The 16,634-nt window shown below is 34.5% G+C and overlaps 1 protein-coding gene across 1 annotated transcript in view; it reads left to right on the top strand.

Moving 5' to 3' along the window:
- Positions 1–4,150, top strand: part of LOC137627717 (uncharacterized) — a 67,230-nt gene extending 63,080 nt beyond the window's left edge. The window contains exon 4 of the mRNA XM_068358976.1: positions 2,485–4,150. Within this exon, the coding sequence (XP_068215077.1) occupies positions 2,485–2,568 (84 nt within the window). The 3' untranslated portion in view covers positions 2,569–4,150. The remainder of the gene's footprint in view (positions 1–2,484) is intronic.
- Positions 4,151–16,634: the final 12,484 nt, after the last annotated feature.

Here is a 16,634-nt window from a genome sequence, read left to right as displayed (position 1 = left end):
GAAAAATTAATACTAAGATCCCGAGTAATTTTTAAATTGCTGCAACTCTTGCATCACAATCTCTACAAACATCGGTCGTCACATCCAAAGGCTGAAAGGATGTTGTTTATATAACGATCAAGTTTAAAGATAACTCACGGGACCATGTTTAAACTTTACAGTAGATTATACAGAAATGGTTTATCATTAGCATTGGTTAAAAACATATTTTCATACGTCAGACAATGACATGACCCCAATCTTTAACCACCAACGAGCATGGCTCTTGTTACTTCGGTAATCATACGAAAAAACCTATACTGAAATTTGCTCACTGCTTCTACGCTTCTGACGTCACCTTAAACAAAGTTCGTCGAGCAAACAATGATACCAGACCCCAACAGGTAGTGAGAATGAGGGTTGATGACGTCAGAAGCGAGAAAACCACAGGCAGGGATCTGGCAACAAACAGTGTTGCCAGATCCCTGCCTGTGGTTTTCTCGCTTATGACGTCATCAACCCATATTCTCACTACCTATTGTGGTCAGGTATCACTGTTTGGCCGTCGAGCTGCTCGAGCATGCTCGATAGTGTAGAAAGGGCTTAAGGAAATGAATGAAAACCAAACAACTAAAATTAAATGTAAATAAAACTGAGTTTAAGGTGGTTGGGAAGAAAAACATTCTTGCTTTTACTTTAGTTGTGATATAGATGTGATAACAGCCTTACCACATTGCAATATCTAACAACAGATATTGGAAACTTCCACTATCATTAATGTTTACATGTTAGAGTTTTCCTTTCTGGGCATATACCTGCAATGGAATCTCTACACTGTCATGTCTTGTGTACTTTCAGCCAAGTTTTGGATCCCAGATGTCATCTTACCCATTTTTTTTATGATAGTCTTGGCCATCTAAATTCCTTGCTCTACTATTTCAATATTTAATGTTTAAGAGACTATGTTCCTCTGCCTTTCACGCTACAAATCATTTTGGTCTACAGTTGTACCTCATTTTACAAGTCTAATAGGTTCCAGGAGAAAGCTTGTAATCTAAAATGCTTGTATTCTAAAACATTTTTTACAAAAGAAATAAAGGAAATTCACACGATGCATTCCACAGGTCCATAAAAATACATATATTGTACACTCATTTTGAAAGGTTTGTTTACGAACTTAATGAATAAATTATAAGCACTAACATCAGAAATGAGTATATAATAATAATTCACAATAAAAAGAGAAATACTGTTTTGACAATTACTTCCCACCTTACCTTTAAGTAGAGTCGTGGCTGGCATAAGGGAGACAAGAGAGTAGGAGGAGGAGGAGAAGGAGGTTGTTACTACCTGATTGGTAACGTCTCTGCCTGGTGTTTGTCAGTCGGGGGTTCGAGTCCCGCTCTGACTCGCTAGTTCCATTAGTGTCTGCACCCTTACCATCCTTGTGGGGGTTTGGGGGAGCCTATAGGTCTATCTGCTGAGTCATCAGCAGCCACTGCCTGGCACTCCCTGGTCCTAGCTTGGGTGGAGAGGAGGCTTGGGCGCTGATCATATAATATATGGTCAGTCTCTAGGGCATTGTCCTGCTTGCTATGTCAATGTCACTGTCCCTTGCCTCTGCCATTCATGAGCGACCTTTAAACCTTTAAAGGAAAATCTCCCTCCATAAGTATATTTGGTATATATTGGGAGCTCTCGCTCTTGAACGACGTTCACTATCACAAACTGAATCACTTAATTTAAGCTTTATAAACACTTTTTTTTTTTTTAACACATTCAGTTTTGACAAGGAACCTTTTCTTTAAAAATGACATGAAAATGGTGTAAAAATCACATGAACATAGCGTGCGTGGTGTATTGGTATTGCATGACTGATTTTTTGCTAGTCTAATTAGTACTTGCCTACAAAAAAATGTGCATACGGAGGTAAATATTTGCTTGCATACCAATACAGTTTTTGTAATCCAATTTAAATTTCTATGCCCGTAAGCCGATTTTCTCGTATTCAGAGATATTCTCATCCTTGTAGTGACACCTCTACAAACCCCTTTCTTTACTTTATAAATGCCAATGTATCTGCTGAGTATAACATAAGCATTGCACATTATATCTACCATAGAATTTTGCTATGTGTACTATTGGGATGATCCCATCTACCATCAATCTAGAATTTTTTTTATTGTATCCAAATTTTAGCTGCTCTTTTCTTAAGCTACAATTCAATAATTGGCCAAGGTGGCAGAAATGGTCTACTAAAAGATTATGGTACAAATATCTGAATAGAGATCATGACATTAAGATCGTGTAGTTAACGAACACAATGATTACTTCCTTTTCACACCAAGGGCAACTGAATATTGTATCCATTAAATATGTTGAAAAATCAAATCATGACGCAACTATAACAGGTTAAAATCCAAGGTCACAATTTGCCCTATAACAACAGATTTTAAGGCTACTTTGATTCATTTGAAAATTGATCATTCTTGATTTAATTTGCAGCTCGAAGAAGGTGAGATTGACGTAAGGTTGGCCTCCTTCAAAGGATGTTTCCTACAACGTCTGGCCCGACAAAGACGTCCCTGAGGCTACCCACAGACCAATTTAGCCCATCCCAGGTCCAATACTCTAAAAATGAGTCTGACGCCAGACCCACTAGCACAATTCTGGGCGCGGCTGTTCATCCGGGACCTCGAGGACGTGGCTCTCATGGTCTACCCCTGGCCTAGGATTCCTATCACTCGATTTTGAAGAAAACCGGTTTTTGAATGCCTGTTGTTTTCCTACTTACTCATGAATCTCCACAAATGATAACTCTTGGTGCAACAAAACAGAAACTTTTAGAATTAAGCTTTATGGAACTCAAGCAAGCTGGTTGTTCCATATAAATTTTTCTTTGAACTTACTATGTTTGCCCTTTTATTTCTTAGCTTTTCTTTGTTGCTTTCATTTGGTAGTGCTGTGCTATATTTGATACCACAATTGTTTATCAGAGATACGTCAGATTTCAAGCACTTCCCTATAACTCTAAATCAATCATATTTCAAATATTAAAAAGGGCAGGGAGTCACTAATTACAGCTTTTGATGTAAGGCAAAAAGTAGTTTTCATTCTCCGTCATTATCACAACACCAGTGATTCAGTTTTTATTGAACATTTATATAAACTATGTATCTAAAATTTCCTATTTATGATGAGCAAAATACACGTACCTATATCTGGTAAAATATATATTTTAACAATTGACCAATTCATAAGAAGAATAAAAAACTGAATGGCTAACTTTGTTGGATATTGCAAGGGGAAGTTGATTACTGTAACAAAATGAATAGCCGCAATTATCAAATGATATCTGAAAATAATTACAGTTTAAAGAATGGCTGTATGACTGTATCTCTTGGATAATCTTCTAAACTTATTCATTAATTAGATTAGGGTAGAAATATACTTACATATACAAAAAGAGATCACTAAATTAGTGTTACATCTTTCTGCACAAATTGATGACGGTCCTCTCAAGGATCAGAATAGTTTTACTGCACTATATTTGAACGAGTAGATGTCAACGAAAAATATTAAAATCAGCTTGATCAGATGTTTTTGCATCTGCTTCATTGTTCATTTCAAATGTAAATATTTTTAATTCAAGTTTTGTCCAGCATGGTTGCTTCCTGTTAAAAATAATTTTTGGATTGGGTTTTATGAAATTCAATTTCAATCTACCCATTAATTGGTTTGCCATTCCTTTTATCGAGCAACCATTAGGTTTTTCATAATCTTATTTCATTTCTCTATTTGTTAATATTCATCGAACAGGTAGATGTGCAAAACACCTATTTTACCTGGATAGCCCAAAGAATAATTTTTAAGTTTCAGTACTGTATTAGCCTTAGTGTTTACCTCTTGCTTTAGCTGTCTAGTGAATTTTACCTGTATTCCCTTGATGAATTATGGTGCCGATTTTCCCTGGATAAGCGGGTTTTGAGGTAAAATGACTCGCAGTACCAACTATTAGACTCAAGAGCTTTATTCAAGAGCGCATAACTAATGGGAGATTTACTTGGCCAAAGAATTCCTCTTAAACCATGAAACCTCCAGACAAAACAGCTAAGTCGGGTTGTAGCTAATTCTTTATGGCATACCCTCTCTATAAAACAACATTATAATCAACAGGAAGAACCCAGGGCCTCTTTTGTTGTATCCAAAGTAATTGATCTTAACACTATGTTGAACATAGAATCTGTATAACTCAAGGACTCCCTTGATAGAGCCATTTGTGCAAAACAACCATGCTGGACATTATTTGTATTCTGTATGTAATTATTCTTCATTTTAATAGTTAAGTTTGTTATATTGTCTCTACAGCTTCTTCCATTGAATGTGCCTCTAGATTGAATGGCATCTGCAAGTAGTTTTTTAGCACAATGAATCTTTTAGTGCTCTATTCTATACAGGAAATGTTGTAGCATGTTTCCTCTTTACTTACTATGTGGAGGGTGCTGATGCTGCAAATTTGTTAATGATGAATTAAGTGGAGCAGTAAGTAGGATTTTGCACAATTCTTCCAATTTTACATGTGTTTTTAAAAACAAGGAATGTTCGTGCCAAAAAAAAAAACCATAGCCAAATAAATGCAACTACAAAAGGTTTAAACAAACACATGTATATACATACATATATAGTGTATTTAGAAAATTCTTTGAAGTCATAAATTCATAATACTCCAGATCAGAAAACGTATATCAATTTTTTTTTATAGAACCAAGTAACAAATATTAAGAAAACATAAAAGGTTTCTTTATCATATGGCAGTAGGGTATTGTTCAAGGGAGAATAATAATGAAATCTAGCATACCATGAAATAAGCATTCTGTAATGACTTAAGTAATGTAACTTTTACAATTTGAAATAAGATTCTACTTAAAAACAAAACTATATATGAATGTATTTGTTTGCAAGTATATGAAAAGTTATAAATCACATGTAGAACCTTGAAGCAAACACTTGTAATACAGTAATACAGCATTTGGCTGTACATTTGATACATACATTTTTAAAACAATATAAACTTTCTGCTACAAACCTATTATTCATAATTAGCAAATATTCGTAGTCTTTGAATTTCCTGATAATTCCTTCCTATTCCTAATAAAATTGTCTGCTAGTTGGTGATACTAGATAGGTACCACGGATTCTTATGTTCCCAGCACATAAGCACACTTTGGAAGAACAGTATTTTAATCATAAGTAATTGATTTGCATGAAAAAAAAATATTTAGAAAAAAAAAGATTTTCACACAACAAACCCAGTAAGGTACTTATAATTTGTGAATAGTAACTTAGGATGGAGAATTGAGGTACCGAAAAAACCTCAATTTTTACTGACTTAAATCTAGGATCTATCCAAGATAAGCAACCAAGCCCACGACTCAAAGAAGGAAAACAACAGCTGTATTTCAGTTCAACACCCTATAAATGGTTTAAAAATTAGGAAGTTTGAACTTGCAAATTGTAAGTATGCCCTTGGGGAAAAAACTAGATAAGAGCCATACAGCATTCATCAAAATATGTAGATGTAAAAACTTAAAGGGCTTATAATGAAAATAAAAAATGACCAAAGGAATGAATACCAAATTGTGGGGATCAACTAAAGCTGACATCAAATATCCTGCTACTACCAAAGGTCCCAATGAAAAGACTCCAGACTACCTGAGTATGTGAAATCCAAAAGAATTTGAAAATATCTAGAATCTCCCTACAACGATCAGAATAAAGAGTATGTTGACGGATAGACCTGGGTAAAAGAAAAGAACTTTGATTATCAGGCTATCTAATTCTGCACAGTAATAGCATCCGTTGTCTTACCTTAATGACTCAAAATAATTGGCTGAGGTAATGAATAAGTTATTCCTGTTACTGCCTCCTAGTATGTCTTGAGGACAAGAAAATTTTTGGTTTGGCATCTATACAGACCATGATTTCTTGATGGTACAAACATATTACTCTGACTTAGTACGGAAGATGGTCCTCTTTGCTGAGAAATGTATAGATTTGAACAGAGAAACAAGGGGCATAGTAACCTAATCTGTTACATAACATGTAATTGTCCCGGCAACGTGCCACCTGCTAAGGACAGATACCTGGATTCCACACCTTGTGTAGAGTAAGTAAATTTTGCAGATTTGTGTCAAACATGAATAAATCTGAGAGACATGTATACAGCAAAGGCACAATGAGAATCTTAAACAAGATTCTTAAGAAGGTATAGCAAGACTTTTTAGTACTAAAGATGGGATCAATCAATGGTTGAATGTTTCTCTGTGGAACATCCACACAGCTCAAGATCTTTGGAAAACGGAGATTAAAATCCTTTTAAAATACTACAAGATTGGAGAGTTGGAAAGTGGAAAGTTTGTGCTTACGAGTCTTAGATGGAAGACCTTCAAGTAAGACGATTTACATCTCCAGGAGCCAATGGAATTAGTGAAAGTAAGGTTGGCATAGGCATGTTTAAAATATTGGAAGTCACCTTAGTATATCCTACTAGTTGAGAAAACAATTGGCATACAATTCTTGATTTGATCTTAGAAGTGTATCTAAAATCATGGGAATGTAAAAATGACAGAAAATCTACCTATCCATGATTACCCAATCATTATCAAGACGAGAAAGGACATAAATCCCAGGTTTACCGATACATGCCTAACGCTTGCTATCTGATAGTCTACTAGGTTGCCCCAAAGAAATATTTTAGAGTTTCATTAGGAAAACTAAGGAAAGGTGCCCCACAGCTGCAAAGAATCCTGTGGCACCTGACCACAACAATGTTGCATATTTTTGAAATGGTCTTTGGAAAGGTTACAGTATTTTAGTCTTATGGAGATGAAAGTGAGAGTGGTAATCGACAGTGAACTTCACCCCCATATTGTCCTCAACACCTTAAATAAGGTACAGAAACAGTAACTTCTATTATACTACTCTTGTTTTTGTCTTCCTATAAGTTCAAATGTGCAACAGTCAAATGGAGTGGCCAGATTTCTGCCAGGCAACATAAATATTCTCAAAGGCCTATTGCATTTAACTCTACCGAGAATAAGTCCTGAGGTAAATACAACGAACGACCTCTCTTTTGGAGATGATTTTTATTGGAGTGCATCAACTTTGCACAGGAAATGGGCACTTCTTGTCCTTCGTCTATTGAAACATGGTAACAATGTACCCCTCTGTACATTATAAAAGGCATTGTATTAACTTATTTATGACTAATATCTCCTTATTGGAGATAGTTGTATTACAAGATGGTTGACCAAGAATGTGGAGTTTTATGTATTCGCTCATTCCACTGGTAGGATGGTCAATCCGTTGAGATACTACCAGTTGCGAGTTATTAGGTCCTTTGATCTGTAAAATAGTATGAAATTGGACCCTTCTCTGGTTACGGCTCACTTTTCCTTGGCCTAGGCCTACATACACACCGAATACTCTGGCCTATTCTTTCTACATTTCCCTCTTTCCTCGTACACCTGGCAACATTAAGATAACCAAAAAATTCTTCTTCACTCAAGGGGTTAACTACTGCACTGTAATTGTTCGGTAGCTACTTTTCACTGGGTAAGGGCAGAAAAGACTCTTTAGGTATGGCAAGCAGCTCTTCTAGGAGAAAGACACTCCAAAGTTAAACCATTATTCTCTAGTCTTGGGTATTGCCATAACCTCTGTACGATGGTCTTCCACTGTCTTGGGCTAGAGTTCTCTTGCTTGATGGTACACTCAGGCAACTCTATTCTATCATTTTTCTTATTTCCTTTCCTCATTAGGCTATTTTTCCTATTGGAGACCTTGAGCTTACAGCATTATGCTTCTCCAACTATGGGTAGTTTAGCTAGTAAAAGCAATAATACTCATTCAAAAATTATCATGAGTATAGGAGTTAGTAAAAGTGGTAAAGTCAGTGGGAAGGTCATTGGTTAGCCCAAACGAAGAGTACTGAGCTGGATAATTTCTGTCAGACAATTGATTTGTTGGGGATTTATAAACATATACTAATCAGATATATAAAAGCTACAAAAATAAAACTAATACTAAAGAATTCTGCGCAACCACTTTTTGTTAAAGCTGATAATTATTCTAAGGGATTGAGATTTTTCTAAGAGAAGCCAACAAACTATCAGCTTTTAACAGAGAGTAAGACTATCTTCATTAGCTACTCATAACTACTATTTCTGACACCGTTATAGTCTCGAATGTACTCAAGGAAATTCTTGGTTATATCCACCTCTAAAGCCATTTTCTAAATGGAAGAATTAGGAGCAAGATGCGAATATATCTCATTTCAGGCCTTAGTATCCGTTAATGGTTATTGGACATGGGCGAACATTCAGCCATTGTTGATTTTACATATCAAATTCAGAAGCCTATCTTTTTCAGAGCTTCTCTATAGTAATGATATGCAAGGAAGATAAGAAGGTAAAGAAGAAACCCCAAGCTGGGTCTCTAACTGAATAGGTAGCTGATGATGCACTGTCTCCGGCAATGAATCAAAGTCCAAAATGTAATCATAATAATGAAAGGTAATGATTCCATGAAACTGAATTTCTTACACCCTTCCAGATTTAACTTTCTTGTCAAGGAGAGCACACTCTTTGATCTACTTTAAAGACTCATTTAAATTCAGGTCTCTTCATGGATGGATAATCAGGAAGAGTATGATGTAGGCTGAAGAAACTAAAAATGGTATCCTTCATGAATAAAGTTCCGTTATTAAAGCAAATGGCTCGACAATTGCCTTGTTCAGTAGAAAGACTCTAAAGTATATTGTGAGTCCGACATTACAGTTGGGTTGTTTTTGGTGACGCAAAGGATTGAGTTGTTGTACAGTCTGTTAATCTGGCCTTGGTAGAAACACAATGCTTGCACTGGCTGAGACTCCAGTCTCTAATGTCCATTAACGGAGCTCCAATTGTGACACAAAGCAAGTCTTCCATTTGTGTTTGACCTACCATGTGCAAAATCCCTAGTGAAAGATCTACCAAATGTATTCATTTATGTAGTTCCCATCAGTAGAATATCCCCTCAGTGTACTTAAACCTTGATACCTATGTCCATAATTGTCTCAAGTTTTGTGGCTTTAATCAGCTATGTGACCTCTGCCATGAAGTCAATCTTTGAAGCAAGAGTTCACATGCTAAAGCATGTCTCCTGTTAGTAACACAATCCCAGCCATGTGCTCAATTCCCATACATGGCTACTCATGTTTATGCCCTTCCATCACAGGTTTTCTGTTGTTTGTACAACTACTGTGATTCCGGTCAGTGGCAACTGCTCTTGATGTTCACGGATGATCCTGCTATTGACACCTCTCTCCTAATATGGGCCCACATTAATTATTGCTGTTAATTTTTTCTGCCTCCTAAGTCGGCAATGATATCAATACAAATATGGTCCATGTCTCAATATAAAGGACTTCAGATGGAAGGGAACACTAGCCCCTGATAATAAAGAAACTTACCTAGACAAAGCAAAGAATGTGTGTAGGACCATTACATCAAAGGGTTAGAGTTCTCTTGCTTGAGGGTACACTCGGAGAACTATTCTATCTAATATCTCTTCCTCTTGTTTTCTTAAAGTTTTTATAGTTTATTTAGGAATTATTTATTTCAATGTTGTAACTGTTTTTGAAATACTTTATTTTCCCTTGTTTTCTTTCCTCACTGGGCTATTTTCCCTGTTGGGGCCACTGGGCTTATAGGAAAGAGATTTCTAAAAATAGCAAGTGTGTGGGGAAGATGGCAGTTTGTTTTAATAAATTCATTTTGCCCATTGGCGTCAGATATTTGAGTACATAGAGTAACAACTAGAAAAGCACTCTAAGAGTGTAGACCTCCGCAACGGCAGCTTATTTATCGAAACCTGCTTGCCTTTCCCAGAATCAATTTAGACGGTGGCCGTATTTGAAGTCTGTGTGACAACTGTGTGAACTTTGGGTTAAGGCCAGGGACAATTTGGTCAACCTTTTGCTCGACCTTGACCTTTGACCTAGGATTTTAAAAATTCAATCACTTCCATGCCTCAACATACCAATTAATCATTGACAGTTTCACTACGCTGTGATTAAAATTGTGGCCAGGAAGTTACTAACAAACAGATAAACAGGGGCAAAAACATAACCTCCTTCCAATTTTCTTGGCGGAGGTAATGATATTGTTTACAGCTATGGAGTACTTGCGGTATACCAAAAGAATTCATACGTAATATGAAATCAAATTTAGAGTTTGATTTCGTGAATATAAATCTCTGGGCCGGGGCCGACAGAGAGAAATCAGCTATGGTAAGAGCTTAGCGGGAAAAGAAGGGACGGAGTATAACTTCTAAAGTTTGTGAATTAGAGGCAGTTAAAAAGGGCAATTGTGTCAGGTAACTGCCATATTTCATGACGAAAAGTAGGGGATAGGATAGGGGTTAGGGTGGTTTTAGGTTGAGACAGATAGGGCAGCAAGAATAGTTTGTGTGAATCCATTAATAATGCAAGAGCCCGTGTCTGGCTATAGACAGGGCAATCTAATATACACCGACCTTCCATGTCTATACTGTCATTCGTCTTTTATTCCTTGACGTAGATACTACGTGATTGACGTTATCATTGCATCAACATGAATGAATCGAGTAATTTGCTATTACCAGAGTGGTCTAGTTAGTGTATATAGCTTACAATGCATTCTTTTTCATTTTCATTATCAGACAAATAGTTAGTGGCAGTTAGGTTCAGACATTGTAATTATTTTTTCTGAATAGGTTAACATAAGTTTCGTTTTTAGGTGACATATCATTTACCTTATTCATTTTCATTTACTATTTACCTTATTGGTTTACCCTGGTAGGTTCTCTGTAATGGTTTATTTTTAACTTATCAGTTTATATTATTTCAAACTGGATTACATTTCTTTATTTTGGGCCACTGAGCTTGTATTATTTACATGTTCCAACCAGATGTTATTAAGAAAGCATAAAAACCATCTGGAAATAAGATAACTATTGTATTGGTCATACCAAGTATATTACTCATATTTTGTATACCACCCATAACTCAACATCCCTTACTAGCATTAGGCCTTCTAAAAGTAATGCTGGTGAAAAGGAAAACGGTGTACTATCTATAAAAAAGCTACGTTCTCTTATATCGAGCAGAAAAGGCCCGTATAATAAATTTTTTCTCACTAAATACTATTCAGGATGGCAGTGAAAAGGTCCAGAATTTCACCAAAATAGATTCTCCACAAAAATGAAGAGAAAAGACAGAGTATTAAGGTAAAGGGAAGCTTTCCACAGTCCTTTAGTCACCCCCAGAGTGAAGTTCTACTGTTCTTATTCTGTGCAGCCAGCTGGCTCCATGAGGCTTGTGAATAGTGCTGTTGTTAAGCAGATGATCTTAGGATTGAGAAGGAAGTGTCTAGGAAATTCAATGACTATGAATTTGGGCTAATTATAAATAATGTATTCCTTACAAAACAAATATATTTTTCTCACTTTGATGGTAAACTTCATTTTGATGAACATACTGAATGTATAAAACTGTTATGTAGAATGTTCTGCATTGTAAGATTTTATATGGAAATAGTTGTTGAACAGTTATTGAAAAATACATTTTATAACTATGGCATTTGTTTTTAAACCTTAATCCTTTTAATAAACCTTGCCTCATCTCATTCTACCCTAATTATCATCAATGTTAGCAATATAAAATACTATACTTGTAATTTACCAGAATCATAGTTTTTAACTTCTAGTAATGAGTAAAAATTTGAGATAGAAAAATAAGAACACATGAAAATTAAAAGACAGATGTCTATTTAGCTGAGGATCGGTGCACAATTGTAAAAACCTTTTATACAGCCTTAAGGTAAACATGCAAGGCAAAATGCAACCATTTTAGTTGCAGATCTAAGATCTAGTATTATTAGACTTGAAAGCAAATAAATCATCATCATAATATGTTTAAATTAAATGTACCTGTACAAAGTAGAATTAGTTACCTCAATACCTTAATACTTTGGTAAAAGGCAATGTCAGACCAAGAATTCTCCAAGATCATCATGTTCTTTCAAGAGGTAAGATGTTCTTCTCAGGAGATTTAGGCTACAGTACACCCTTAATTTCTCACTCCCCTAAGTCAGTTGTTTGTTTCATCCCAAAACCATTACTTTAACTTTTACTATTCCATGTTGCAAAAAACTCCCACACAGATCCTTCCACCTTAGCAAAAAAAGATCAGGTGGTTCACCTAGATTGTCCCATACTCATAACGTCCCTTTATATTCTAATTGGTTAACAGAATCAATCTCTGTGCGTCTTTTGACTGGCTAGCAGGTACCAGAGATTCCCTGACTTTGGAATAGTTCAGGATTAATATCTATTTCCAATATTTACTGTATTAAATTAAATATTTTTTTCTTATCAAATAATTTTACCTTTCACTAGGTTGGATTATCAAGAATAAAAAACATTTAAGTAAGTTCTCTTCACCATACTTGAAGTAATTACAGTGTTTCAGTGCGTACATTTTTCTATGCTTTCTAGAGATCACTATGCTACTTTTCTGTGATGGCTTCACATATCTTTTTGATGTAACAATCTTTCTTTCTAACGTGCAAAGAAATTTAGGCTGCAAGTTAGCTTTTTGGTTTCATATTAATAACTGGTTGTTTCCTTGACTGAATTTAATAAATGCTTCATTTAGTTTTGTATTACTGGTAGTGCTGAGGTTATAAATTATCTTGCACATCACTAGTATTAATTTGAGAATGCTAGTTCTTCCATCCATTTTTTTTTTTCCTGATTTGCTGCTTTTCTTTCGAATCTTAATCCCAGTTTGTTTGCCCATTCCAATCATGTCCAGACATGATTTCTTTAAGGCAAGTGCTTATGACTACTTGTCATGTACTTTAGATGCAATCAGTGGGCCATTTTTGTTTGCAAATGCATTAACCCATGAAGACATATAATAGTAACTCCCATCAGTATCCATGACAATCAGGAGATTTTAAATTTGATTTAGAATGGATAGATTAGAGATTACAATACAAGACATAGAAGAACGTTTATAAGTAGCAATTAAGTACTCATACTAGAGCGGCTGATGAAAAATTATGACTTTTTATTTATTAGCATTTTTTTCAAATCTTAGTTTCAGATTTTGTGTATTGCATTAACTACTGCAGAACATTTTCCACCACAAATTTCTAAATTTTAGGTTTTAAGTTATTTTTCCTCTTTATAACTTATATTCTGGACTTCGATATGAAATATATTATATAAAACTTAGTCAATGAGAATCTCAAATTTTTCATAACTTAACAAACTTTGATCAAACATAAAGATTCTAAAGTCTTTATTGAAAAGATTATGTATAGTATACTAGAAATTTAAAGTCTTAAAAGATAATTTCACAGAACACTGTAAGCAAAATGATCGTCCTAAAATACTTAGGCGTTATCATATTTCACAAGATATGTTACTTTTGTAGTCATACTCCTCCATATATCATACATACAGAAAAAAAAAATCCAAGTATTATTTTCTAAAACTTTTATTTCGTAAAACATCCATGTATTACAAACTTGTAAAAGTATAATTCTTTAGCCAGCTTTTGCACCACATTGTTAGCTTCAAATAGCAATCTAGAAAAAATACTTTTTATATGAAAACATTTAGAACAAAGTAAAGACGTTATAATGATTGTAAAGAATAATTCACCAGAGACTTACAGCTGCATAAGGTACCTGCAACTTATTCTCCAAGGAATATTCATTCAACATTTTACATATAATTATACTTGTGATATCACTAACAAACAGTAAAATGCTCTGCTATAATACAGAACTCCACTTCCCAAATTTAGTTTATATTAAGTACTGTAATAAAGTAGTGAGAACAGACGTGATTGTCGCAAAAGTCATTGAAACAATCATTGAACACACGTGCCATTGTTCAATGACAAAGTAAGAACTGTCATTTCTAGGAATATCCAATGTAAAAACCATTCTGCAGTCGAATAGAAGGAAGGAGCTCCAGACAACATCGATTACACAACAAATGGTGAATAGCACCAGAAAAGAGCTGCCCTCAACATAGGTAAGTTTTGAGTGAAGAGTTTGATTATGATTTACTAATGAAAGTGCTGATTGACTGTATTCTGGCTGAAGACCAAAAATTGCTAATTTGATTCAACCAATGTAAAATAATACTTGCACTGCGACACTTTTCTTAAATACTTACATGATAAAATAAAATGTATTGTAGCATCTGCCCCAATGAGGTGAATAATATTGCAAATTACCAAAATTGGAATAGCTACCACCACAATCAACATATAAAATAGATAATATTCTTGAACAACCAGAAATAGGTAATCTTGCACATTTCTCTGAAACAAGAATGGTTATCATTAAACAACTTTATATAAAATTCCAGATAAAAAATCAAGGATTTTAACATAACATATCCACTTCTATGCTAAAATGGCCTTACCCACTGCTATTGTGCTAAAATATATGAATATCTATACATATCAGTAAATCTTTATGAATAATAACCATGTCCTTTTAACCCTTAATTTTAAAACAAAATCTTATATGATAGTAAAGAACCCATTTTGGGTGGTTGGGTTATTGTGTGGTCCCAAGACTTTCTTTTAAAGTCTTGAACAAGGAATCCAATACGACATGATATACAAAGAATATTATCTTCTCTTCCCTAGGACCAGTGTATCAACATGCAAGGCATGGAATCAATGTATGTATAAAGGAGAACCAAGAGCTTGGTCTCTATGGAATATACCTCAGCACCTCCAATGCTGAATTCGTTTGCTAACGGACGACACGTCACCCACTGAGAGCCATTACTATACCCGAAGAAAAACCTAACGGTATTTGTGTTACACCCGTCAAACATCTTTGGTCTGGGGCACTTTGGACGAGATTCAAACACATTTCTCCTTATATGCTACCCTTTTTCAACTATCTATACACATACTGTACATACAATTGCATGCATTCACTTGTAATAACTCGGTTTTACCTTCAATAATATTTTAAACTGATCTCAATACCAATCAGCCACTACATCCATATTTTACTATTAGTGAAAAAAAATACTATCTTCTATAATCAATAACGATAATTAAAGTCGTCAATCCTTAATTCAATGATCCTAACACTATGTTTAATACTTAACTCCACACAAACACTAACACTATGAAGAAAAACATTAATCATAACCCCACATTATTATTTCTTCTCATTCAATGTAGAAATCCTTGTTTGCAGACAAATTTTACTCCAAATATAATACATTCACATCCCTCATTTCAAGTATCTTTAATGGGGAAAATTGATTTGATAGACAAGCTGAGATAAGAGATATGGCATGGAAACTGCACATAGTTATGTAAGTAGTGTTCAGTTATACTGTAGTTAGTTTACCAGTTATTACATGGTAGGTAAGGTTACCATATTGTATATAATTGAATTATGCATAAACATGTGAGGAACATACTACAATAATGTAATGTAAGTAATTACTTTAAAGATGACTGGTACAGAGCTTTTGAAGCTCTTTTGGGTTTGATAGAATGTATTGAAGCCTGTAAGTTTAGGCTCAATATTTTATGCATTAATACATGATATACTGTACATGTACAGATTTGATTGTGTTTGGAATTTCTGTAAAGCATATAGCAATTTTGAAATTTTTTTAATATAAACTATAGGGGTAGATGAAGTAATTGGCAAAGGGAATTTCCCCCATATAACCTACCATATGATTTGTGTAGTATTTTGCCATAGTGAATATTATATTATATATATATATATATATATATATATATATATATATATATATATATATATATATATATATATATATATATGTATATATACACATATATAAATATATATACATATATATATATATATATATATATATATATATATATATATATATATATATATATATATATATCATTATCGTGAACCAGTTTCTATGAAAATGATATAATGGTTACATTTTACAGCTTTAGGCATAAACCTGCAAAAAGGTTTTTAGGTTTTTAGGTTATAATGTTATAATGCTATTTTCCCTGTTGGGACCCTTTGGTTTATAGCATCTTGCTTTTCCAACTAGGGGTGCAGCTTAGCTAGTAATAATAATAATGTATGACCTCTTTCCCAGAGGCAGAGATTGTTTCTCTCAAGGCGGAGTACTTCCCTCTCTGTGGCTGGGGTCCCCTCCCTATCCAGCTCTTAAGGATGCATAACCGTGAGCTAAGAAGGGATACTCTATTCAGGAGCGATGCTCAGGGTATATGCGGTTATGGGTGCGACTACCTTCCGACTTGTCAAGAGGATTTTGATAATTCATAGGGTAATCAGGGGAAATGATTAGTCCTCTTGGGATGTATATATCTTATATAATTGGTGATGTGTTTTTAATGAGAACACAAAGGATATTTTCCGATAGTTTATTCACAGAGGCCTGACACAGTTACATATAAAACTATATATAGTTATTACAAATGTGGTTCCTGAATGTAGCTATAATAAATGCTGTTGAAGGTTAAATCTACACTAGACAAAAGTTGAAAATTTCGCAGTGAATAT

Source organism: Palaemon carinicauda, chromosome 35 (genome assembly GCF_036898095.1).
Source record: "Palaemon carinicauda isolate YSFRI2023 chromosome 35, ASM3689809v2, whole genome shotgun sequence".
In the NCBI taxonomy this organism is placed as follows: domain Eukaryota; kingdom Metazoa; phylum Arthropoda; class Malacostraca; order Decapoda; family Palaemonidae; genus Palaemon; species Palaemon carinicauda.
This window is presented reverse-complemented; position numbering and strand designations above follow the sequence as displayed.